Source organism: Malaclemys terrapin, chromosome 10, assembly GCF_027887155.1.
Source record: "Malaclemys terrapin pileata isolate rMalTer1 chromosome 10, rMalTer1.hap1, whole genome shotgun sequence".
Taxonomy (NCBI): domain Eukaryota; kingdom Metazoa; phylum Chordata; order Testudines; family Emydidae; genus Malaclemys; species Malaclemys terrapin.
The window spans coordinates 24,589,739-24,617,610 of NC_071514.1; the positions used below are offsets into that span (position 1 = coordinate 24,589,739).

At 40.0% G+C, this 27,872-nt stretch overlaps 1 protein-coding gene across 2 annotated transcripts in view; it reads left to right on the plus strand.

Annotated features, from left to right (window-relative positions):
* UNC13C (unc-13 homolog C) overlaps window positions 1-27,872 on the plus strand; it is a 383,250-nt gene that overhangs the window by 266,342 nt on the left and 89,036 nt on the right. For both annotated transcript variants that reach the window (XM_054042619.1, XM_054042620.1), the window contains exons 18-22: window positions 15,979-16,105; window positions 18,402-18,498; window positions 19,577-19,720; window positions 22,524-22,601; window positions 27,733-27,810. In XM_054042619.1, the coding sequence (XP_053898594.1) occupies window positions 15,979-16,105; window positions 18,402-18,498; window positions 19,577-19,720; window positions 22,524-22,601; window positions 27,733-27,810 (524 nt within the window). The remainder of the gene's footprint in view (window positions 1-15,978; window positions 16,106-18,401; window positions 18,499-19,576; window positions 19,721-22,523; window positions 22,602-27,732; window positions 27,811-27,872) is intronic.

Sequence of the window (27,872 nt, forward strand, 5' to 3'; positions counted from 1 at the left end):
TCTCTGACACCATGTGCATAGCCATTCGTTGATTTCCATGATTCGATGGTCTCTACCCAGGCCTTTTCCTTGCACAGCGAGGATAGAAGAGAACACCACTTGCACCTCAAACTCCTTTATCCTTCTTCCCAGAGCCATGTAGTCTGCAGTGATCTGCTCAAGGTCATTCTTGGCAGTATCATCGGTGCCCACGTGGAGAAGCAGGAAGGGGTAGCGATCTGAGGGCTTGATGAGTCTCGGCAGTCTCTCCGTCACATTGTGAATCCTAGCTCCTGGCAAGCAGCAGACCTCTCGGTTTTCCCGGTCGGGGCGGCAGATAGATGACTCAGTCCCACCGAGGAGAGAGTCCCCAACCACCACTACCTGCCTCCTTCTCTTGGGAGCGGTGGTCGTGGAACCCCCATCCCTAGGACAGTGCATCTCATGCCTTCCAATCAGTGGAGTCTCCTTCTGCTCCCTTACCTCAGATATGTCATCTAGTCCACTCTCCGCATTAATACCTGTGGAGAGAACATGAAAACGGTTGCTCACCTGTATCTCCATTACTGGTACATGGACACTCCTCTTTCTCCTTCTGGAGGTCACATGCTGCTAAATTTCTTCACCGTCCCTCTGTCTCCACTGCACAGCCTGCTCTGATTCTTCAGAATGTTGTGCCCGTAGAAGCATCTCCTGACATCTGTCCAGGAAATCTTCATTTTCTCTTATGCAACGCAGGGTGGATACTTGTTTCTCCAGATCTCGAACCTTCTATTCCAATATGGAGACCAGCTTGCACTTTGTACAAACAAAGTCGCTTCTGTCCTGTGGAAGAAAAACATGGCACAACCTGTGCAGGTTACAACAGCTGAACGCTCACCTTCCATATCACCTTCCTTCTAAGAGCTTCCTCAGCTGTTGCAGTAACTACTCAAAGAAGCCCACAAGATCAAAGCCTCAGTGGGCTCTCCCCAGGTGAACTCTCAGGCAAACTCCCGCTGTTAGCCTCCGCTGTTTGCCTCTCAGCTGGTTCACTGCTGACTGCCTTTTTATAACAGTCAGGCCCACTCAAGGCCCACCTGGAACAAAGCACTCCCAATTCACACTTTTCAAACAAACGATCAAGCACCCGGTCAAACTGACAAACTGTCCCCGCAACAGACACTCAGATACTCACCAAAACAGCCCCCCTAATGCAGCACTTAGCGTACCTCCCCTCGGACAGATCCTAGGCAAACTCCCTCTGTTCGCCTCCGCTGTTCACCGTCAAGTGATTAAAAGTGGACTTGTAGCCTCTAAAGTTTTACATTGTTTTGTTTTTGAGCACAGTTATGAAACAAAAAAAATCTATATTTTTAAGTTACACTTTCACGATATTCTGTATTGTATTGTAATAGAAATCAATATATTTGAGAATGTAGAAAAACATCCAAAAATATTTAATATATTTCAATTGGTATTTGATTGTTTAACAATACGATTAATCACAATTAATTTTGTTTTAGTTAATCGCATGAGTTAACTGCGATTAATAGACAGCCCTAATTTAGACGGAAGATTTTTCCCACAATTAATCCAAACTGAACTAGCTTATGCTCAGCCTTAGTCCAGATAGATCATTTCTATTTTGACAAGCTACATCTATAGTACTGTAGCATTTACTCAATTGACATTCCAAGCAATACTTGTCCCTTAGTGGATTGTTATCTAAGTATATTAATTTGATATACATATCACATGTGCTTTATCATTGTTATTCATCTCTGAAACTTTATTTTTGCATTTTAAAGGTTGGAGTTACAAGCAATTGGACAAATGTTATTGTTTGTTTGATATTTATATATGTTTATACACATGAACTAAAGGAAAAATATCTCTAGTCACCTTGGGGAATTTATACAGAAAAGTGACTGTTGTCGTGCTTTTTGTTCAAAAAGATTTGAAGTATTCTTTTGAACCAGACAGTTATGGGATCCTTCATGCAATTAACTTGTGACTAGCTACTAAAGCAGTGGTTAGAATATTGTTGTGGAAAAATCTCCTGGGTCTCAGCTTGCCTAGATAATAGGGAAAGTGAACAGAATATCAAATTGATTGCATAACATCTTGTTTGGTTTTAAATCTCTGACTTATACAAAGGGTCTTAGAGTTTCAGTTTATATTCTAATTTTTATCAACTGAGGCATATCAAAAGCTGTGCAGCCACTTAGTATTTGTTTAAAACGCCATTCAAAATAAAGCAATTTCCTTAAAGTTAAAATAGAGGTGAACTGATTTTTGCAGCAAATAGGGTTTTGTTCCAATTTAGTAAACAGTTCATGTAATATTTCCTTTGTGTCATATGCCCCATTGAACAGGGCTGCTTAATAGGCATTATTTCAGTGTCAGAGCCCAAACACTTTCAACATATAAACTCATTAAGATTAGAACACTGACAGTTGTATTGCAGTCTCTATTGACTCTTTCCTTAGCAAGCTAATCCTGGAGAAATTATCACTTGATATGTAATGTATAACATGCCATATCTGGGATGTCTCTGTCACGAGTGTGCTTAAAGCAGCAATAGAAGTCCTAAAAGCTCTTTCCACAGTACTCAAAAATCCTGCGGCCCAATTATCTGGTCAGTCATGCACATGCAACTCACAATAGCTTGTACAATCACTCAGACTTACCAATTAGAATCATAGAATATCAGGGTTGGAAGGGACCTCAGGAGATCATCTAGTCCAACCCCCTGCTCAAAGCAGGACCAAACCCTAGACAGATTTTTGCCCCAGATTGCTAAATGGCCCCCTCAGGGATTGAACTCATAACCCTGGGTTTAGCAGGCCAATGCTCAAACCACTGAGCTATCCATCCTCCCCTGTCTGGGAGGAATTATCACATTAAAAAGCTCAAGGAAGCATTTTGAAAATATTTCTGTATTCTTTATCTGTTATCAGTTCTGTGCATGCCATTGCTATGGGATTTTGGATGGGATTTTTGGTGGGGATGGGTAAGCAAGTGTGTATTTTAAAAAACCCAGTACAAATGGAAGTCATCCCAACCTTCTTCCAAAACTTCAACCAAACTATAGACCCAGCTGTCCGAGGAGCTGGGTATCCACAGCTCCCATTGATCTCAGTTAGAGTTTTGTCTGTTAAGTTCCTATGAAAATCAGGCCCTTTTGGGAGACAATTAGAATTGTCATTATAATTTGTGTTGTGGTAGGGGCAAGGGTCCCTAATCAGGGAACTGAGCACTGAGGATACACACACAATGAAAAAACAGCCTCTGCCTCAAAGATCTTACAACCTACGTAAACTCCACTATGCAGGAATACAGAATGCTGTCAGCTGTGTTACATCTGCATTTCAGGCAAGGTGCAACAGTTCTTCTGCTGTGGCTGGAGGAGAATGAATCCTTCCCTGGCTGCGGATTGGCAATGGAGCTGCTTTGCTGTCATTACTGCAATCCCCACTGTTTCTGCAGCCCCCTTTTTCAGAGCCACTATTGGCTGATGGGGCTACATAGCATCAGCTCTACCAGCCCTTCCCCAACACCTCTCTTGATATGCTCCTATTCTGCCCATCGAACCCAACTACACAGGGAAACCCAAGAGTCCACGCATAGCGAAGCGGCATGTAGAACATCTGCAAGTGTTCCCCAAATCCTGCCACCTCCTCTATGCAGAGGAAGTGCACTAGTCTAGGCTCCTCAATGGCCATGGAGAATGGGGTGAAGTTTGCCCTGTTGGATTCTTTGCCAAATATAATGTCACCATGCCCATGGTTGGGAGATCATGTAGCATATAGACTTAAATATATTAGTGCACTTGATGTGGCTTTTCTTTTTAAAAGATTCCCCCTCTTGTCTGGTTAGAGGATGCTTCGGGAGAGGCTTTCCCTGTCCTTGAACATATAGGAATCCTCTTGGAGGGTGTCTCCATTTGCCCAGGAGAAGGGGTCTTTCAGGGAGTATTCATAGGCCTCATCCTATTAGCAGCAAGTATGAGTGCTGGGTTCACTACTATGAGTCTGGAAGAAGAATGTAGGCATTGGGACATGACTACCAGGGAAGACCTCATCAATAGTGTGATGAGATACCATCCTCAAAAGTTTAGAAAGGGAGAGTTAACCAAAGCTCTAAAAAAAGTTCCTGGATTGATTTGTGACTCTTCTTTTACAGGGCAGAGCTTAGTCTAATTCATCCACAATTGCATATAGTGCAAAGAGAAGAGTAAAATAACACATTTTTGTGATAAAATGCTCTGCTTTAACTTTGCCTTTATCAGGATTGGATGGTTTGTTTGTTTTTCTGTGCAGTAGATAAAATGGCAGTGGGCAGGCTTAGATTGTCAACTGCATTATGTCCTGTGAATAGATGCCAGCTCAGAAGCCACAATAAGCAGGACTTTTTTCTGTTTGATCAGTGGGGTCCGTTTCAGAGAACGTGGCCTTTTCAGTCAATCCAAGAACCCCCACCGTTTTCTTAAAAGTGCTAGCAAATATGTTAAAAATGCTCCAAAGAGATTTTCTTTCTAAAGAAGAATAGAAATTGGTTTCAGAAAATCCTGAAGGGTCTCCATTATTCCTCTGCAGGGCCAGAGTCCTGAAAGGCAGGTGGAGGAGATGCATCACTCAAGTGCTGATGCTTGGAGATGATCATAATGCCTCCTGGGAGCCAGGGGAGCATACAGAGCAGGAGGCCACAGATGCAACCCCTGCTCCCTGCAGTGTCCCCTCTCCAGCATGAATTGAGCAGGAGCATGGCTTTGCCTAGTCATGTGCCTTATGGGAACACTGCCTATCTTAGGGTTTCTTACACTGCTCACCATCACACTGCTGTACTCCCCTTTCCACTCATACTGGAATGGCCATAAATTGACTCATATTATAGTATCTATAAACAGCCTCCACTCTCTAGAGGTTGGCAGATGCCCTATAGTTAGTAGTCCAGACTGTGAGGCTTAAGCATTGGCCTCCACTAGAGGTGGGGTGCAGAAGAAGGTTCCAAGACGTGGGTTCTAATTTGTACCAGCTGATGGTAATTTCCAAGGCACAGTATGTCAGCTGGGGATAGCCATAGTGCAGGGTTCTCCAACCACCCTGCACTAATTGCTGCAGGGAGGGAGGTATAGGAGCCAAGTATGCCATCTCTTTGCCCAGTGGGGACTCCCTTCCCCCTTTCCTCATATACATGTCCTTCACATCCAAAAGCTTGCTGGCTGATACACTGAGGGAAGGGGGTTTGGGACCTTCTCCAGGTAGCTAGCAGGAAGCAATGCCTGAAATTCCAAGTGAGAATGTGCCTGGCTCCTGCTCAGGGGCTCAAGGAGGCTGTCTCCTTGCACCCTTTTCCACTTTTTAGCACCCAGACAAGGCTCGTCACTGGTGAGCCGAAGGATTTAGTTATTTCCTTATGCTCATGATAATTTTAGTCCCAAATTAAATTGTCTCCAGCTGGCATCTCTTGCATAAATATTCAGCCATGTCTAAACATTGTTGTTTCAGCTGCAAAAGAAACTTGTACAACAGATGCTGCAAAATTCATCAAACTTGTAATTTTCAAAACATTTGGTGTTTTTACCATTAAATCTGTGTCTCGGTTTTGCTTGAGAAACCACAAGTCTCAGAGTAGTTTTATTGTTCATATTACAGTCCTTCCCTTGATTGAATTTACTAATATTATCAGACAAGAATAGTGATACTTGACCAAATTTACAATCCCAATTATATAAGTATGCACCAAGCATGTGGGTGTTGCATTACGGTACTACTACCCTTTAGTTTCATCGTGGTGCTAATTGCAAAGCCACTCTAAGTTTGTAAAGATAAATAGCAATGACAGCGCAGTCAAAAATTAGTATCTGTGCCTTGAGTCACATAAAATCATAGTTTGTAAAATATAGCAAGGAGGCATTGTATTAACTTTGAAGCCATTAGTGCTCAAGCAGAATCTGAAGGCAGAATGTGACATTTCAAAATATTTAGGTGGAAATGGGAAGGAAAAACTGAAACTCCGAAGTTAAAGCTGAGCTATTCAGCAGATGGGATTTTTTTAAAAGCACTGCCACAGTTTAGGACATTAATAAAGCTACTGTGGCAATTTGAGCTTTTGTTACTCGGGTGACTGCTCTTTGGTTTCCAGCACTCTGTGTCAGGGCTGGAATCATGATTACAGCATTAGCATTGAGTTTCTACACAAGGACACAAGTGATCTTAGAAGGTCACTCTTAGGGCTGTTTGCTTGTGGATTGATAATGAGAAGACAATCATAAGCAGTGTGACTTATTTGTCCAATGGTGCTAGGGCTGTGCTGCAGGACATTGGATGGTCTTCTCCCTCCCCCTCCACCATCCCCAGTTAGAATTGTTGCTATCAGCAGTGGAACAATGCACAGAAAATAAATCAGTGAGCAGCGGAATAGCAGAAAATACTGTGGGATTTTAAGTGCATCATTGTCCCACGTTATTTGAATTCCTGTTGCCACTCAGTGTTGTCTCTTATTGTTATTAGCTATACCAGTTTGCTATAAACCAACAAAACAAAACAAAAGTTTAACCTATTGTCAATCTTTTATAATTTCATACTATTTTATTGGGTGGAACGCAAAAAAAAAAAAGATAAATTTGAGGCTATATATGTGTTTAAATATTTTAAAGACAGTGATACCTTGGTTAACTTACTGTAAAATATATATCAATGGTAAACAACACTGATCAACAAATTGACAGATAATTTTAATTGGAGGAGCTGATCTAAAGATCACTGAAAGTTCTCCTTAATTGTGTATATTTTGAATGATCTCACAATGCAGATAGATGGCCTTCACTGAATTCAAAGTTTTGTGGCTTTCTCAAACTATTGCTTTGAGGGATCACAAACTATTGCAAATAATTTAATCCCATTGTTTTTCAACCAAAGGAAAGCCTGTTTTAGAACTCCTCTGCCCACCCAAAATGGCTTTCACATGACCTTATTTTAGGTGGAACTGCTAACAAAGTTTGGGTTAGGTTGCCTAACATTTTCCATTATAAGCCCTTGTTTTCAGTCATTTAGCATAACTTTAATTGTTTGGTCTGAAATTATCCATGCTTGTTCTCTGCCTCAGGCTGAATTTTGTTTGGATGTTTCAGCAAAAATGGTTCGGCTGTTTACAACAACAAGGTTAGGTAGTGGTAGCCGAGGTATTGCTCTAATTTGCAAAGCTGGCTGTGGTCTCCAATCTGGGATAGTCAGAGCACAATGTTCTCCAGTCACCCTGCACCAATGGCTGCAGGGAGGGAGCTATAGAAGCCAGCTACACCAGCATTATGCCCAGTGGGGACTCCCCCAATCCGGGAGAATCCCCAGCAGGGACATGAGCAGAATAGGGCAGATAATCTGCCCCAAAATGTTGTATATGGCCACTTAACCTTTTTGAAATACCATGTTTGGGCTGCAAGCTGAAAAGCTGGGACTCCACTGCTATAGACCACAAATTTCAAACTTGAGTGCATCTACCTAAATCCATAATGAGGCACTTAAATAAGTGGCTGGACTGTCAGAGTTGCTACTCATGTATAACTGCCATTAAAGTTAACAGGAGTTCAGCATCTCTAAGAATCAGGCCATTTATATAGATTTCTAAACATGGATTTAGGTGCAACACTTCATGCACCCAAGATTGAAATTTTTGGCCATGCATTATTAATATCCTAAACATATACAGAATGTGTAATTAAATATACACATAGTAAATGTATTGACTTCTACACTGTGTAGACCTTGATTCACAAATATTTTCTCAATGATGCATTGAGTTATCTGGGGGTAATGTGCCATTAGCTCTAATGGGAAGTAGGCATGTCACCCTTACACATCTCAGTGAACAAATAAATTGCTTGATAGATACATTGCACTACTAGGAACATTTTACAGCACTTCCAAACCAAAGAGGTGATTAGCATTAGGCTTCCACTGCTAGAGACCCCATTTGTCTTGACTCAAAAATGAAATGAATGTGATATTCCTAATGTGATCCCAGACAGGGCCGGTGCAACCCCTTAGGTGACCTAGGCGGTCGCCTAGGGCGCTACAATTTGGGGGGTAGTGACCGCGGCGGTATTTCGGCGGCGGGACCTTCCGCCGCCTCTGTGGGGGCCGGCATTTCGGGGAGGGACCTTCCCCTGTCTAGGGTGGCAGAAAAGCTGGCGGCACTCCTGATTCCAGATGAACATGGTTGCAAATAAAAAACACTGAAGTTGGCAGATTTAGTTCAAGACTGGCTCAGTGCTATAAGAAAGGATGTTACATAGCAGGGTTGAGCTCTATTGGAAGCAATCAAATTGTGCAACTATTGTGACATCTGTCTTCATCATGGCTGGCTTGTAGACCCCTGGTTCTCAGTCTCTCACTTTTATCATAGCATAGACTGTGGACACTGACATAAAATAGTCATGGTGGGAAGCTGGCTGACTCCTTATGTGCTACTACATGTAACTTAACTGCAAATCATATCTTGTAATATTGGTGTACAATGTGTCCTCTAAGTTTAAAAATATAGAGAAAAAGAATTTCAATGATAAGTGTGATCTGTTGTACCTATTCCTAATGCATTGTATTTTAGATCTGAATTTCAATAACTAAATATAAATGAAAGGTATTACAAAGATTGTTCAGAGATAGAAAAAGCTCATTTCTAACTCTAGAACAAAAATCTGCATGGCTTGTAATATCACGACAAACTTTAAGTAGTGTTGTGAGTGAATGAGCCATCAAATACACAAAATTTTAAATGAGAACATTGGTATTACATTCAGAAATGTCTCTTTCTATTCCTGTATTTTGGGAATAGAGTATGGGTTTTTTGTAGAAGCTTTGATAAGGATTTAAACAATTCTAGTAGTGTAGAAACTTTGTCAGCAATTAAGGCAACCATAATATGCTGAGGACTAGTTTTGGCCATTAGCACTCTCTTTACTGACAGGATGCTCCATCATCCAGAATATTACTTTGAAGACAAAGCATATAGGACTGTCTACACTAGCACTTTGGGGAAAATTTCTCACCAATTGCACAACTAAGGAACAGTTTCACAAGTGAGAGCAATGGTGGGAGTACTAGGGTACACAAGAATGGATGTTTTTATTTCACTGGCATCCACAGCTGCTGTGATCAGAATAGATGACATTGTGGTGAAAACACGTGTGCTGTGTCTATACAAATGCTCCCACCATTACTTATGCTGACGATGATAGTGCAATAGTGGCAGGTTTCCAGTGAAATTCTAGTAGAATTTAGATTACTGGACTTGGAGGGTCAGTTTACATCAGCACCCATATTTTTATATAAACATTCAAATGTTGATGAACATGCAAGTGTCTCTGAACAGCTGGACTACCAAATCATAATAATCAATTATTATAACTATCCCTTGTTTCTACAGGGTCAGATGGTAGGTGTGCTTGGCCCTTTCCAGACAAAGTAAAGAGGATAGGTCCCTGCTCTGAGTAGTTTACCAATCCAAGATCTGTATTGTGCCAGACGGACACAGCCCTATCTGTAGGGGACTCTGCCGAAGTGCTCCACCACAATTAGAACTCAGAGAAGTATCATGCAAAATATACTCCATCTTAAGGTGTAATCTTCATCATCTTTTAAAATGGCACAGCCTCCTCCTGTGTACCTGGCCTACTAAGTACGCTGGGCCCAGCATAAAGAGGCCATAACCCCATCTTTCCCTGTCTCCTTTTGGGCAATGTTCAGTACACAGAGGGAGTGTCTGCACTCTTGCACAGGGTCTGTGATTGTCTCTGGACTCTACATAAAGCCTTCTCCCACACACTGTGTACTAGAGACAATCCAACCCTAAATTGGACATGTTGTAGCCTTAACATAGGCAAACAGAAGGATTAGGGACAATGAAATTAACACAATACCTGACAGGAGATTAATTGCTTATACAATGTACAGATCATGCTAGTTCCCCTTTTATTTTAATTAAGTTGTCTGAGAAATTGAGAGCAGCAGGAAAGTGTTGGGTTTTTGACTGGGGATAAACACAGTTGCATGACACATGGGCTCCGGGAGTTCATTTCCAGACCATGGTTGCAGTGTGAGAATACACAGGCAAGCAGAGTAGTGGGAGACAAGAGGCCTTGACATTGAAGGCAAGGAGTTGGAAGTATGAGATGTACTGCCACTGAGAGGCCTTTATTCCACCCAACCTTCCTTTAGCAGGCCTGCAAATGACCCTAATTCTCCTCAAGGTCTCCTGGCCTCTTCCACTTTCTTCCTCCCGCAAACTATATGCCTATCCTGACCAGATTCACAAGAGGCCAAAAAAAAACTGTGCTGACTTCCAGTCTGTCTTAATCGAATCTAGGCAGTATTCTACTCAAACTGATGTGACGCCTCTATGTTAGCAGCTAGATCTTCAATCCTTTGATAGGTACAATAGATACACTCAGGCATTAACTGAAATTCATTACCATATAATTCTCATATACTAATTCACTGTATGCATTTTGCAATCAGTTTTTGATCTCTCACATGGTACTTATTGAAACTGCCCAAGGTTCTGGGGCTAAAATAGAAACAAACATCTTAATTTTGACTCTGTATTCTCCTGATTGTTTTTTTTCCTTCGAGTAAAAATAGATTTGTAAAATAGCTCAGCATTTCTCCTGTATTTTTCCTTTTCTTCTGCTTTTAGTATGTTAACTTAGAACCTGACAATCAAACTACTGTACAGTTAATAGAAGAGAGTTTAATTAGGTTACTTAACAGAAGTCACCATTGGAGCAAACAGTAATGAGATGAAAACATAAGCCTTTCACTGTAACTGTTTCTAATTGAAATTGTCCAGTGGACACTTCTATACACATAGGACCCAATCAAATAATTTTCAAAGAAAACTACTTTAATTGTATTTTAGAAGCTTATCCATTAATTTTGACAGGGCACAAATTTTTTTGTTGCGTTATTCCTTTATGAACAGATGAAGCTGAATAAAGTTTTTGTATATTTTTCAAGACATATGGTAGCTTTAAGGTATTTTAATAAATGGAGATTTATTTTCTACCTAGGTGACTGTCTATTGTTTGTATATGGAAAAATGAGCCTAGATGTTTGATGAAGTTTAGATCTAGGTCCTAGATCTAGATTTACAAAGGTATTTAGGTACCAAAGATCAAAATAGGTTTCAATGGCAGTTAGATGCCTAAGTATGATATACAAAGCAGGTTAGGTACCTATTTGCATTTGAAATGCCAAAATACCTTTATAAATCTGGTCCCTAGTCTAAAACTTTACTGCCAGCCCCATCTCTATAATGGGCTCAGTTAACACCCTGGACCTACACATACAAATGTTGGGGAAGCTTGGATCCATGTCCATGCCTTTTGACTTGGACCCATTTCTGTTTGTATCTAATCACAGCAAAAAAGATTGGTGAGTATGGGACAGCTGTCCATCTGTTGGTACAATTTCAAGAGGAGGAGAGGCAGGGCATCTCTGGGACTCCCTTCCCTTCAGTTATGCCAATGTGTTTATATGGCATCTGTAGGGCCCTACCAAATTCATGGCCATAAAAAACACATCACAGGCTGTGAAATCTGGTCTTTTGTGTTTACCCTATACTATACAGATTTCATGGCGGGGACCAAAGTTTCTCAAATTGGGGGTCCTGACCCAAAAGGGAGTTGCAGGGGTTATTTTAGTGGGATTGTGGTATTGCCACCTTAACTTCTTTGCTGACTTCAGAGCTGGGCAGCCAGAGAGTGGCAGCTGTTGGCCAGGCGCCCAGCTCTAAAGGCAGTGCCCCATCAGCAGCAGTGCAGAAGTAAAGGTGACAATACCATACAATGCCACCCTTATTTCTGCGCAGCTGCCTTCAGAGCTGGGCGGACAGAAAGTGGTGGCTGCTGACTGAGGGCCCAGCTCTGCAGGCAGCAGTGCAGAAGTAAGGATAGCAATACCATACCATGGCATCCTTACTTCTGCACTGCTGCTGGAGCAGTACCACAACCCCCACTACAACAACATTGCGACCCTTCCCCCACACACAACTCCTTTTTGGGTTACAATTACAATGCCATGAAATTTCAGATTTAAATAGCTGAAATCATGAAATTTATGATTTTTAAAATCCTATAACCATGAAATTGACCAAAATGGATGGTGAATTTATTAGGGCTCTAGGCATCTGTCCTGCTGAATCGGAAGACTTTCTTTCCTTTGATTGAACAACTGTTTTATTGCATATTGGGAAATGGGCTCCTGGTGGTTTCCACTGTTCCATTTCCAGCGTTCATTGAGCAATGATGCCTTTTAAAAACTGAGATACATTTTAAATTGTTTTCTTGGTGCAAAGATGTGTCAGTTGAGTTTCCTAAGGGAGCTTTGGGAACATACAAGAAAGTGGAGTAAGTTCTCTTCACAATAGTTTTTTTCTATTAAGATAGGTCAGGGAAAGCAAACAACATGTCTTACCACTTCGTGTTGCCATCTTCTCCATTGAGAGCTCAGGCAAAAGGGTGATAAAAGCCGACAGCGGGAGATATCTTGTAATCAAGAATATTGATGTGTGTTGAAATGCTTGAAAGTAGATTATGAGTAAGTGTCTGCAAAAGGGAATATTTTTAGCCTAGTTTTGCTACAAACTACAGCTGTTAAAGTCAGTGGGAGGATCCCCATGCCTACCTACTAGGTCAGAATTTGGCTCTATATAAAAATAAGCCTTTTAGGAATACTGTACTTAGCTTATAAAAATAATTTTTTTTCTTCAACTAGATGATTAGATTAGAGATAACAATTTTTATGAAGCATTTTTATTCTTCTAAAATATTCCTAGCACTGAAGGTTAGGCTCATTTACATTCCAGAGATGAAATTGTATACAAAATTGTTATGCAGCAGTTTGAGGAACTACTTAAATGTTTTGTTTTGTAAATTTAATGAGAGATTTGAATCTGAGTTGTTAAAATTAAACATGTAGTATATCTAGCTACTAAATAAATGTTAAAGACTCATTTAAACTCTACTGGACTGTGTGAAACCAACACTTACGTTCTCATCAATTTTGCATATCATGGTTGGGTTAATAAAAGCGCTGAAATCATAGTAACAGTTAAGAGTGTTTGAATCTGGCTTTGCAATTCATCAAATGTAAAGTTTTCTAGTTTGTTTTATTTTCATCTTTAAAGTGCTGGCTGGGTAACTGTATGGAGAGACGGTAATATGAAGTCACACACAAAAATATCTCTTGCTCTCTTTGGCTTGTTTAAAAAAAAAATCAAACTCTAACATTTTCTACATTTTTGCAGTGGCAAAGAGGTAGAGCAAAGATTGGGAACTGTTTGGATAACTAGATGATTTGTAACTGCTAGTGGCTCACTACTATGCAGGTGGTAGTCTAGGACAGCAAAATACAATTGACAGAAAACTGTGGGCTGGTAGGCACAGATTTGCTAGTTTGCCTGAGGCAACAGAACACCAGTACTAGCTTTGGATATTATGCAATTGCACAGTTTATTTTTAAAGGAAATTTGTACACACTTTATTCATAAAAAGGGAACTTGTCCTTCCTTTGATAACTACAACTTGTCAGCATTTTATATGAAATCCATACATGAAGTGTATTGGTATTGATCATAAGCTCTTACCCATTCCTTGGTATGGAAACATTTTAACAATATATGAAGTTGCCATAATCGAGTTGTTCATTCTCTTCCTCCCTGTTTGATGACACAGTCCTTCAATGCACAGCTGGTGGGAGATAAAGGCATACATTTCATGGTTCCTTCATCTACAGTAAAAAGTTCCACATCCCCCCCACACCTGGTCTTCTCTTGTATTCCCTTGTTATTTAGGTGGGCCACACATCAGCATTATTATTAAAGTGGAATGCCTACAAGATAGCTTTTACATATGTCTAAAGTTAGGATTATTACAGTTTTTTCAAGTAGTGAGATTCTTTGGTGTTGGAAGTAGAGCTGGGTGAATTTTTTATTTTTTTTTTTTACACACACACACACACACACACAGAGAAAACTGTCGTTTCAGGTGAACCAAAACATTTCACAAATTTGCATCCATTTCACTTCACTGTTTCAGTCTAAACATTTAGAATTTTCTGTTTGAAACCATTTTTCATTTAGAACGTTCCTTCAATTTTATAAAAAAAACAATTAAAATGAAAAAGCTCAAAATCCAAGTGAAACTTTTTGATTTATCTGAAAAGGGGGGGTGGGAAGGGTTCGAATTTTTGCAACTTCCAAAATAGTTGTAGAGAGAGGCCCTTTATTCCAAAACCCAAATACAGATTTGGAATGTGGTTTTAAAAAAGTAGAAAATGGCCACATGCAAAGCCTGCTTGCTGGGCCCAGGTGTAAAGTGATCCCTGGAAAGGCACAACTTTACCTGTGCTTTTCATGAAATTGAAATGCTCTAAGTAAATAGAGTTTACAAGCAACAAACACACAGTGTTTAGGAACAGTGTCCCCATGCCACTCCCCTACTGTAATACAATTTCTGCACAACTGAGATGCTGACAAAAATTGCTACCAGGGTAAAACACATCGTCTAGCTGTCCTGTGTATTGGGAGAAACTTCCCTCCCTTACATCCCTGGATAGGAATATGTAGGCAAGGTGGAGGCACCAAATTTAAAAAGCAGTTTAATAAAATAACACTATCAAAATGGCGCTTCTATTGGTGGTTGTAACAGGGTTGGGCCTCACCACTCGGCGCCTCCTACTGGTTGTCTCTGGGAATTAGTTTTGCCCAGTGGAGCGCCCCCTCCTGGTGGTGTCCCATCTGTCATCTCTCCCTAAGTAGCAGGGTAGTGTGGCCCAACAGCAAGAGTCCACATAACTCCCCTCAATCTCAGGGTAGTGTGGCCCAATGGCCAGAGGTGTAGGGGGACCCAGGCCCTCCCTCTCCACCAAGTCCCGACCCAGGGCTCTCCTAATGGCGGGGTTCCCCTTGCCGTTGGCTCGGCAGGTATCCGGCCGCAACACGCCGAGCGTCAGTGTTGCTCTAATGCTGCTTATCCCTCAAGTTCCCCTGGGTCACTTCCTACCTTCAATATCGCGGTCTCCTCCGGAGACATGGGTTCCGGTCCGTTCCCCTCTGGCGGGTCCTCCGTCTGAGATGCAGGGTGTGGGGTGGCTAGGCTGGCTCCTGGAGCCCCAAGCATTGGCTGCCCCTCCTCAGGAGCTGGCTGTGTGCATCCTTCTCCTCCAGCAGTCAGCCCCAAGTGAGCAGCTTTGCAGGCTTTTATACCTAGTCTCCAGTTGGAGCATGCCCAGCAGGGCTTCCAGGGCAGGGCTTCCTCTCCCAGGAAGGAAGGGTTAACCCCTGCTGTGCCAGAGCGGGGCCGCTCTGCCCCATCACAGTGGTGCGGAGGAGGAAAAAAATCAAATATATTAAGAGTTGTAGGGGTGTCTTCTTCTTCCCACTTCTGCAATTTATTGAGTATTTACACACTATAAGTGCAACCTGTTTAAAGCTACAGTAGTCACTTCTTCAGACTTTTCCAATAGTTACGGCTAGCTATTATTTTCTTTTGATTACCTCCTGCTTGTATTTTTATTTCTTGCCTATCTTCTTTTCCAGTGCACTTCATACCACTCAAAGAGGAATCAGAATAAGAGAAGAGAGTTTGATATATAAATTATTAGAATATTCTCCTTCTTTTATTGAATATTCATTCTCCACTTTTGCAGCAAGACACTATAGTATTCTACTTAATCTGTGAAAGTATTCTCTTTACTTCACAAATAGCTACAGATCATTTCAGCGATGGAGGCTTCAAAATGTTTTACATAATTTGTGGCCTGACATTTTCCAGGTGCTGAGAAGCCACAGTTGAAACTGTGCTGAGTTCTTCTGAGAAATTAGACCACTTGCCCTTAGCTGCAAGTACTGTATAATTTATTTCACTAGTGCTAGTAATGTTAGAAATGGCATTGAGACACAAGAATGTTATTTACAATCAGAACTTTATGAAATGTTTTTATTTTCTCTATTCTATAGAACATGAAAAGCAGCGGTTATGCAAGAGCACAGATTATATGAATTTGCACTTCAAAGTGAAATGGTTTTATAATGAGTATGTCCGAGAACTCCCTGCCTTACAGGATGCAGTGCCCGAGTATTCTCTGTAAGTAGTGGGGAGAATTTCCCCTGAGTTTGTGCTCTGCTTGTTAAGTTTTATTTTCTTTAAATATTTATCTGTTATAACACTAAAAGAAGAGTGCATTTAAGCTAAGCAGCACTCATAACCCTTTCTTTATACTCTGCACATATTTCCCCCTTAATTCTTTATTCCCGAAAATAAGTTATACCAGATATTTTAAAAATTGTTAACCATTTCAGATTAATGCGTTTATTCAACAATTGCATTTAATAGAAGGGTTTCACAAATGGCAAAATCTTAAGGTCAGAGGATCCCAGGGGACGGCAGAAAATGTGGGTATAGCAACAGTATTAGTTATTTGTCGTTATAGTCATTTCATGCCAAAACCTGGAGTAAGATACAGCACTAATGGGCAATAAGAGCAATAAAAAATTTTATTCCATATGACTAATTTTCTTCTGTTGCTTCTCTTTTCTTCTCTCTTGCTGCAGTTAATTCACACTTTTAGTCCTATGCTCTATCTTCATTCACATTCCTATGTCTTCTGATTTTTAGAATTCCAATAACTTGCGTCAGAAAGTTTGGGGGTCTGTCATTGGTTTCCATAGACCATAAATCCAAAACTGCAAATAAAATACACCACAGCTGAGGTTTGGCCAAATTAAAACTACCTCCAGCTCATCCCATTATTAGTAAGAATCCAAACATATGCTAAAAAAAAAAAAAAAAAACGATGGAATCATTCTTGATAAAGGACACTTTCTAATTATCAGACGATAGAAGCTCACATGCTCATGCACCTTGATCTGTGCATGATGTTCCCAGTCCTTGTTGGTTGGGGAGGGAACAGAGGGGGAAAAGTTCATCCTCCTCCAGCCCCACAGAGATTCCTTAGAAAAGATAATACAGCCTCATTATCTTTGCTATTGAGGGCTCCCATTGCAAGAACTTTAGGGGCAAAAACGGCCTGAAGGCTATCTTAGTAATATGATTCCAAATGCTTCCAGGATGATTCCAAATGCTCACCCGGGGCTAGAACTATTTGCCTCCTACACTTCCCCCATGAGCTACATGGTGATCCACAGGGTTTCTAGACAGATCTCATGGCCAATTCTGTGGCATTGACAAACTCCCAATAAATTGATAAGGAAGGAACTCCAGGAGAGAACCCTTACAGCTGTTTTTGCTCAGAATTCCTTCCTATACTTTCAACTGTGGGAAGAGGTTATGAGACCCCATACGTTTATCTACATATTCATAGAATCAGGAGGTCTTCTAGTCCAACCCCTTGCTCAAAGCAGGACCAACCCCAGTTAAATCATCCCAGCCAGGGCTTTGTCAAGCCAGGCCTTAAAAACCTCCAAGGTTGGAGATTCCACCACCTCCCTAGGTAACCCATTCCATTGCTTCACCACCCTCCTAGTGAAATAGTTTTCCTAATATCCAACCTAGACCTCCCCCACTGCAACTTGAGACCATTGCTTCTTGTTCTGTCATCTGCCACCACTGAGAACAGCTTAGTTCCATCCTCTTTGGAACTCCTCTTCAGGTAGTTGAAGGCTACTATCAAATCCCCCCTCTTTCTTCTCTTCTGCAGACTAAATAAGCCCAGTTCCCTCAAGGCCCAGTTCCCTCGTAAGCCATGTGTCCCAGCCCCCTAATCATTTTCGTTGCCCTTAGCTGGACTATCTCCAATTTGTCCAAATCCTTTCGGGGGGGGGGGGGGCAAAACTGGAAGCAATACTCCAGATGTGGCCTCCCCAATGCCAAATAGAGGGAAATAATCACTTCCCTCAATCTGCTGGCAATGCTCCTACTAATGCAGCCCATATGCTGGTTCTCTAGATATACACAAATTTGGTATTTATTTTAATGTTAGTAAGGGGAAAGCCCTTCTCCATAAAATGCACATATAACTCCCATTTATCGCAATTAGTGTTTTAGCAGAATTCATGCTTATGGTGTGAAAGCAGTTAAATAACAAATAGGAATGCTATTTTATAATTAAAATTGGCCAAAATAAAAGGATCATATTGGCAACTCTAATACTGAGTGTGACATCTTTCAAAATTACATTTTTGCACCTGCCAAAACTGAGTTTATACATGCAAATCCAAAGCATACCATACGCAGTAATGTATGAATGAAAAAATTATGGGGACATTTTAGAAGTCAGGTCAAAATCCAGATGGTTGATATTATATATAATCATAATATTAAAATGCCTTAATGTCATAAAAGAGCAATAACTCTGTGTATATTCCAGAATAAAATGAATATTTTAAGGCAAACATGAAACATCAATGGTTGTAATTTTTAGATGGTTTGAGCCTTTTGTCATTCAGTGGTTGGATGAAAATGAAGATGTCTCAATGGAGTTTCTTCATGGAGCACTGGAAAGAGACAAAAAAGATGGAGTAAGTCCTTTTTATAAAAAAATTGTATTACGTCAGGAAAGAGATTTGGTATTACAATGTGCCACACAGTATAGGTACTCCTTATGCTGTGTCCTTATTAGACATCACATGCTATGCAGAGTCATTACTGGCCAGTACTTACCCTTCGATGCTATCCCTATGGCCAGATTCCAACTCCTGAGTGATTTTTTACCTACCTAAGTTCCCCTTGCAATTTCAGAACTTATTAGCTGCTTGCCCTACACTAGTGCTTGATGCTGCTTTGCACTGCCCAGCAGCTGCTACATTTAATCTGGGAGGTGACAGGCCTTCAGAGGTTCCTTTCTGTAGTTTCTGTATTGGTTCATACAGAACTTTCAGATGAGCACCCTTTTGGATGAACATTTTTATAGAAAAATATCTTTATCATATGTTTATTAATGCAGTGCCATGATAAAAATATTACTACCGCGATGCCATATTAATATAATAGTAGCATTCTCCAGTAAGGAGGGGGAGTATCTACAGTTATTAAATTCAAGTCTCATAAACTGCAAATGACACACTTCCATAAGATCATATTGCTGTTAGACCAAAAAACCATGGGTAAAATCCTGGCCCTGTTGAAGCCAATCAGTGTGTTGCTATCGACTTCAGTGGAACCAGGATTCCATGCCACATATTTTGTGCAGAGATTCAGGTACTCATGGTACAGCTCCAAAGAAGGCTAAATATTTATGTCCTAGTCCTGAAATGCAGCCCTGTAGTGCTGACTCCTTGGGAGTGCTAATGAAGCCAATGAGACTCCACATAGGTGTAAGTGTCTACACTAGCAGATCCCAGTGCAGGAATATTGCTGTAGTTTGTAAAGCTTCATCCTGTTCCCAGAACAAAAGAAAAGAACACATAAAATCACTGTCTGTGTTACACCCTGTAAAAGTGCAAGCAATTTTTTTTAATTTCCATTTTCTTGCTCTAGGATGGATTTAAAGTATTAGAAATTCAATGAATACTGTTGTATTGTCAGAACGTGGGTTTGCAAATGTTAACTCATTTTAATTGGGGTTTTTGTTCCCTCCCCCTCTTTATTCTCCTCTAGTTCCAGCAAACATCAGATCATGCCCTTTTCTCTTGCTCTGTGGTAGATGTCTTCACACAACTCAATCAAAGCTTCGAGATTATCAAGAAACTGGAGTGCCCTAATCCTGAAGCACTGTCTCATTTAATGAGAAGATTTGCGAAGGTAGATTAAAATCAATGCATTTTGACCAAGTTTCAGAGAAAGCGACATTCTGTTGTCGTCCTTAAAACATTCTAATGTTATTTAGAACCAATATTCCCTGTTGCAGACCAGGATCCTTAGAGAAGTTGCTTTGTTTTTATTCTTGGGAAATGACCAGTTTATTTTCTCTTAATTCATCACCCAATTTGAGGAACTCTAATCTCTGGACTTCATGTTTTAGTAAAACTAGATATGAGCATATGTTACCAAATGGCTTGACTTCTTTGGTGTTCTTGTTAATCATTGAATCACTACTTAGATTTCAGAGAAATTCAACAGTGAAACATAGTGATCTGTTGGGTCTGTGGGATTGCTGGAAGAAATCTGGAGCCTTACTTCTGCATAGTTTTGGCACCAAAGCATTGTTGGTTGAAGCCCCTCCAGAGTGTGTTTGTTTGTTTCTTGCTCTCCCACCTCATCAGCATGTTGGTCCTGCTGATGGATAGTTTGCCCTGCTAGGCTGTTTTGGAAGCTTGGTGAATTTGAGCTTTTCTTGAAGACCCAGTGCGGCTAGTTCATCTCTCATTCTTTGATGTCACTTAAAAATCAACGATTTTCCATTTTCTGTGGATTGCTAAAGAATACATTGAAAAGTGCTGATCTCTGTGGGATCTTATGTGCTGCCCTCTATTTCTCCATTTTAAGGTTTCACCACTGATAAATACTCCCTGCTTAATGTCTATCAGCCAGGATTTCTTAACTTACTTTATTGTACAATATTTCTAGCTATACGGTATCCTTCCAACATTTTGAGCCAGATCCTTGGCCCCTGCAGCTTAAAGGGACCTAAACTAGCCCTGAAAGGGCTTCTAAAGATTCCCCAGAATGAGGATGCCCTAAGCTGGCGTAAAGCAGGCATAACTGACTTTATACCACTTACTCCCCCCCATCTCTGATATAAGGAGAATGTCAGGAATGGGGAATGTATGATAGGAATGTGTCGGGACAGGAGGGCCAAAGCCAGAGCCCCAGGTTTGGAGAGAGGAAAATTTACTTTGAGCCATCTTACCACACGCCAACGGCATCAATCATCAGCTCAGCATAGAAGAGGATATGACCTTCTATATTTGTTAAAGCAATGCCATAGAATTGCCAGATCGCAAGCATCGTCAGGGGCCAGAGCCAGTGCTATGACAAAGACCCTCATTTCCAACTGATCCCCCAGGATCTACAGGGCTTGGGAGCGGGTCAGTGCATGATGGGGGAGGAACTCAAGGAGGGAATTGTCATAGGTCTTTACTCCTCAGAGCTCTCAGCTGTGGGCTTTGCTTTGGAAGGGGAGGCAAGCAGCATGATCTAGTGGATAGAGAACTGGACCAGGATTCAGGAGACTTAGATGCTATTCCCAGTTTCTAAATCCAGCTGCCACTGCATTGTTAGGTGACCTTGGGCAAGTCATTTCACTGCTTTGTGCCTCAGTTTCCTCATCTGTAAAATGGGGGTAATCATGGTTGTCTCCTTTGTGAAGCACTTTGAGATCTGTTGATGAAAAGCACTCTACAAGAGCTAGATATTATTATTTTGCTCATTATGTTTCTCAAAATACCACAAGTGGTTAAGCTACATCATGTGCTATTCACCTGCCATTTTTTGTTTGCTTTTTAACCTAAGGTTATTTCTGGGTTCTATGGTCTGAGTCACAAGTTTTAGACCATAAACATGTTTATTTTTCTAAATGCCAAAGATTAAACATATTTTTCTTTTGAAAATAGACTCCACTGCTGAGACCTTGCATATCAAGTTCTAACCTTCTGCGGGAATTAACAGCCGAGTTTACAGGGTTCACCCTTAAAGACTTGCCAGTTGCCTTAGATAATTAAATAATATCACCTGAGCATTTACAGTATTTCCCTTAATTCCCAGAATAATAACTACAAGGAGGTAGAGGTAATACTGCTAATACAGGGTGATCACTGTATATATACTTGAAAAGCAGTGTTTGTTATAGAGCCTTAACTGTAGTTATAATAAACCTATCTGGAAAACGTGGTGCTGTGTGCAAGTGAAATATCACACTTCAGGTAAAAGCCAAAAGTAATTTTCTCTATCATATTTGAAGGCAAGTTTGAACAGCTGGGGGTGGATCAGCCACTTGTTTTTTCTAGGTTTATTAATCTGCTGTTTGATAAGATAGCACATTTTGTTAGGCCAGCTTTCTACTTGGATTGCCACATTCTCTTGCAAGCTTTAGAATTCCATTACAATGCCAAGGGCTATGAAATAGTTTGTATTTACACATAATTCTGTGCTTTCATCACAACTTTTCTCAGTCTGTAAACAAAGTATATATTCACGTGATTGTTAAGGATTAAGTTCACATTGCTGGGGTTTAAACATTGCTGCTTTGGTTCTTATTTGTCCATTATATTTTAATCTGTAGGTTGTCACCCTAGAGGATTTTGAGCTCACTAACGTTCTGCTTAGTATATGTCGCACAATGCACAAACTAGAGCCCTCAATGTTCTTACTTCTCAGTGTCAGTATAACTAAATGCAAAGTGTTTCTGTTATAGAAAATTACATTCCATTAAAAAAGAAACATTTATCCATTGTGAAGGGATTTAAAATGTGACCTTTCCAATTTTCTAAGCAAATGCAAACTAAAATTTTGTAAATTTAATCCAGAACAATTTTCTATCATTTACAAATATTATCTGCTTTGAAAACAAGCCTCCACTTTCACTTGAATACTATTCTGTATTTCTACTTACAATTCTTCAGAGATGATTATATATCTCAATTAAACATTTCCTTTTCCACCCTAGACTATCAACAAAGTGCTCCTTCAATATGCTGCAATTATTTCAAATGACTTCAGTTCATACTGTGATAAAGAAATTTTGGTAAGTAAAATTTAAAAAATACTAATATTATTTCAGATATTATTTCTGTCTTTAAAATGTGCACTTAGAGCTCTTATTATATTTACTGGAAATATGATCATTTTTATTGCAAGAAAATGAATGGAAAAAGGGAGAGTTTTTTTCCAGATGATAACCTATTTTCCTTGATTGCGTACATTGTAATGTAACAACTGATGGGGGTGGGGGAAGGAAAAGATAAATGAATATTAGAAGGAGAAATACTATGCACAGAGAAGTGTGGAAGAAACTGGTGATTTCCTATATTTGAAGTGATTACGTTGATGGGGATTTGCACCCAAAAACCTTAGCTCTAAATTAAGGAGGTTTTTGTGTCTGACAGAATCCTATATTCTCTCCTAAATCCCAGTAAATGATAAATGACTTTAATATGACCTCCACCCTTCTACTCCTTGCCCATACAGTAGTGAAAAAGAATGGTAAGCTATTGTTCTGCCTTGTTGGCTGCAGAGAATTCTTGAATAACAAGTCCGACGGACACAGCAGTAAATGAGACACAGACAGTGCAGTTAAATAAGAGTCACAATATTATTAATGACTTAACATAACCTAGGAACACCCCTGCAGCAAACTGACCTAGTGTATGGTGTCACTACTGTGCCATCAAGACCAATACACCCAGGAAAGGCCTTGCTGGACCTTGCCCAACAAGTACCACACCAGGAGTTGGTACATACCATAACTGTGTACTACCTTGTCCTCATCTGAGTAACTGAGGTGCAACCCAAGAGGTACCTCATTCTGTCTGTATATTTAGGTATACAGGTATACTGTATATTTAGGTATACAGGTATACTGTATAACTCATATGCAGGACCTGGCCTTAACCTGTCATACTTTTATGCACAGGTATGGGGTTATGTTAATTGTTCCTGCACCAACAGCAATGTTTGGGACAAATACATAGTTGTACAGGGACAGTGTTTCTCCAGTCCCAAAAGATTGGGCCTTGCTTGTGCTCTGGGAAGATAGAAAATCCCAGACTGAATGGCTAGTCTACAGTCCTGGAGAATCCTTTCTCAACCCCTAAAAGGTGATCAGCTGAAATTCAAAGCCCACTTAGAATAGCAATAACAAATTAGGATGTGCAGGAACCACTGTGGGGGGAAGAGACAGCTCAGCAAAATGATGCTGAAAGCCAGGAAAGCCCTGCAGTAAATAACCCTCTTCCAGTCCCTTCCAGAGAGGGAACCGAGCTATTAGCCACCAGCCACAGCACCCAAATTGTCCTATTTGGCACTGCAGGGGACTGGCAAAGGACAAATAGGGAGCACCCACATGAAACTCAGAACACAAGAAAATCCTCCAAGAGTGCAGAAGGACTGTCTCACCCATTGCTGGTCCCAGCAAACAGTCCCTGAATAGGGTGGGCATTCTGTGAGGTTCTTTGCACATCAACTCCCATTAGAGTCTAGACAACGTAAGGGTCTTTAGCACCTTGGAGGAGAATCACGGCTTCTGGCAGGACTGAGCCCAACATCCTAAACTAAGCTAAAGAGAGAATTTTGAGGGAATGAAAAGCTGTTGTTCAAAAACCCAGAAGTTCAGAACTCTTTTATAGATTTATGAAAGTTGAGAAGTAAACTGGAGCACAAATTATTTTTTTCACACATAGAACTGGGGGAGGAAATATGTTGGTGAGATTGGAACTGAACTGAATAAATGGAAAAATGGAAATAATATGCCCTCGTTGTCACCAGAGCGTGATATTATCACAATCCAAAGGTCACCAGCATATACAACAAAAGAAATCAGAAATATGTTATAGCTAAATAGCTGTACGCAGTGTACATTTCCCAGATCTGAAGAAGAGCTCTGTGTAAGCTTGAAAGCTTGTCTCTCTCACCAACAGAAGTTGGTCCAATAAAAGATATTACCTCACCCACCTTGTTTCTCTAATAGCTAAAGAGCAACAGTCCTTGGTGCCTTCCTCATCTAAACACCACAGTCAACATTTGAAATATTATTTTTTTTACCAAACCACAGAGATACGTATGGTGGAAAAATATTAACTATTCTCTGCTTACTATGCAATTACATTTAATATAATGTTAATAAATAAAACTACGAGTAATGAAAGAGTTTAGAAAACTTTAACTTTAGGCAGTGGTTTTATATAAATATTTCTACAAGGAAATGAATTTTATTCATATGGATGTGTCATATTTCAGATTCCCTTTCTACTTCAAATATCTTCATCCTTGGAGCCCCTATAGAAAACATATTGAAAAAGACATACATAAGGAGATTTCCACACATTTTGCGTCTGGCAATACTTAAATCTTGCTTACATCAGAAAGAAGACACTAAGCAGCAAGCCAGGCTTGGCAGTCATTACTGTAATAATTCCAAGAAACGCTGCTAGTCAGTTCACAACATACCAGAATACCATGTTGTCATAAGTTTGCCCAGCAGGGCATTTTCATGGTTCAGTCAAGGTTCTTCATCTTGTGAGCTATTGCCATAAGTAGCGGAAATAAGCAATCAGTGTAGATATAGATATATACATGCAAATGTTATGTGTCTTTACACAGATTCTCCCTACCTCCCACAGGAACCATTGAGCTGAAAATGCCTTGGGGTAGAGTATCTCCCGTGATGTGGGAGTAACTGCATCCCCTGTTTTTCATCCAGCCCACCTACTCCAGATGATTGTTTATATATCGGTTTGGCCCAAAATGTTGCCATAGACAATTACACTTTACATGTAGTGTGCAAGTGAATTAAGACTTGTAGTATTGTACTTACAGTTCATTTCAAATGAATCCTAGCATTAAATCAAATTAATTGTTTTCTAGAATGAATGGACTCTGATACCTAATGTTAGGTCATCAAATCTCACTGTTTGTGTTGCCTCTCAGTCTGTCCAATGGGATTTTTTATAATCATTGAAGTGATTGATTTCTGAAGTCACCCTGGAATGCTAATCTTTGCTAAGGCTTTGGATAAGATAAATCTCATTATGGCTTTATAACAGAGAAAAGGCATAAAGGATTCCAACAAATGACTTTATAGAAAGATCACTTATTTTTATTAGAAATCATCTATTTGAAATTCATATTTCTAGATTAATGAGATTTCATTTGATCTGGTGATCCCAAGTCTTTCATTTGATAGAAGAGGTTTAAATAAATACTGCTTTATGATTGTAGTTAAGTGCAAAGTTATTAAATTTATTTTAGGACCATTTTATTAATTCCATTCAATAAAATTGACATGCAAACTTTTCAAATAAAAAGCAGACATAGCAGTACATTTTCTATGGTGTATATTTCTTTATTAAATGTATCATCATATTTCCCCACAGCCTGTCACTGTTTATGAACGTATTTCAGCTTTATGCATTGTGCTTGGTATTCAGTTTTGTGTGTTCTGTTTGGCTGTCTGACTCCTCTAAGTTTCCATAAATAGAACTCTAAAGTTTTCAACATATGCAATAAGCTGGGAACATTTTTGAGCCTCAGATCTACTCTCATTGAAGTCAATGGAAATTTTGCCAGTGAATTAACGAGCGCAGGATCAGGTCCTTAATGAGCAACTATGATCTCAGAGGAAACTTTGAAAACTGTCTCATTAGGAACAATTCACCTGATACTTGTTTTTGTATTTAGCTTCTCTCTTCCTTTATTGCCAAGAGCACTGGCAGTTGCTTAGAACAGTGGTTCTCAATCAGGGATCTGGGGCACCCTAGGGGCCGTGAGCAAATTTTAGGGGGCCACCAAGCAGCGCCAGCATTACATTTGCAGGGATCCAGGGTCCCATGGTAGAAAGCTGAAGCCCTACTGCATGGGGCTGAAGCCGAGGGCCCTGAGCTCTGCCACCTGGGGCTGAAGCCGAAGCCTGAGCAATGTAACTTCACAGGAGCCCCTGTGGCATGGGGCCCCAGGCAACTGCTAGCCATAGTGTTTATTACTATGAATAGTCCCCACTGAAGTCCTCTGACATGGGAGTTCTCTCAGTAGTAAGCACTCTGCCTGGTAGTAATGAGCCCTAAGTACACAATATGCTGAAAAAGAAATAAGAGAGAGGCAGTAAGACAAACTGTTATTTCTCTAATTTTTTTGAACCCAGACGCATTCACTCTATAATATTCTCATCCAGCATCAAACTTTCTTTTCATTATTTAAAATTTTGTATGTATATGCACACACACAACTGTTGTACAGTGATATATTGAGTATGAGTGATAAAAGGGTTAAGAATACTAGATAAGGATCTTCTATTTTTTTCTCCAGTTTCATTTTTCTTTCTGACCCTGAGTTCCCTTAGATTTTATAGAGTAGGATGCTGAATTATTTAAATGCTCTTCTGAACACTAAAGTCTACTCAAACCATGTTTCAGCCAACAGTGAGCTGCATCACAACTAAAAGGGTTTTAAATGTATGTGGGTTGCTGTTATCACTTCAGCACCCGTCGTCTTCTTGTGAGGTTTAAGTATAGATGCATTATAGAAATTCATTTCTTGAAGGTTTGAATGTAATGTGCAGATGCACTGGAACAGTAATCCTGCCAAAACAGAAATCTATTATCAAGATTTTTTTTACATTACAAAGTAGTGAATAAAGCCATACGAATTTACAAAGCCCCCATAGTAGAACCTTTTTTGCATAATTCCAAAATAATCCGCTTAATTTAATCTCTGTTTCTGGCAATTGCTATCTTTTGCAGTGTGATTCCCGCGGTCTTTGGCATACAGTTTGAAAAAGACTGTGGTTTAAGTGAAAAGTTTAAACAATAGTATTTTAAAAATAAAATATGAAGGCATGTTTATGCAACTAATATTGCTTAGATTATTAAAGCACTTTTAAAGTAATGCAAAATTGTTCACCTATGGAATAATTTAGAGCTTGTTATAGAATTGCTTGATTTATTCATATGCTGAGATCTCAAATGTTACCTTCATTGTAGTACATAAATGTATCAGTTTTATGATGGAATAGGAAGATGGATTTCCAGCAAAAAAGAATCAGATATTACAATCTTGAATCACTTTATTTATACTTCTTCCTTTTGGCCATTCTCAACTGTTATGTTTTAGTGTGTTTGTATCTGTTTGTTCATATAACAACACATGCTGTACTTTATTTACAGCCCTGTATCTTGATGAATAATATCCAGCAGTTGCGAGTCCAGCTTGAGAAAATGTTTGAGTCTATGGGAGGAAAAGAGGTAGGTGGTTTTAATTCCCTTCATTCACTGCACAGCTACTTAGAGATCATTAGCGGTATGTT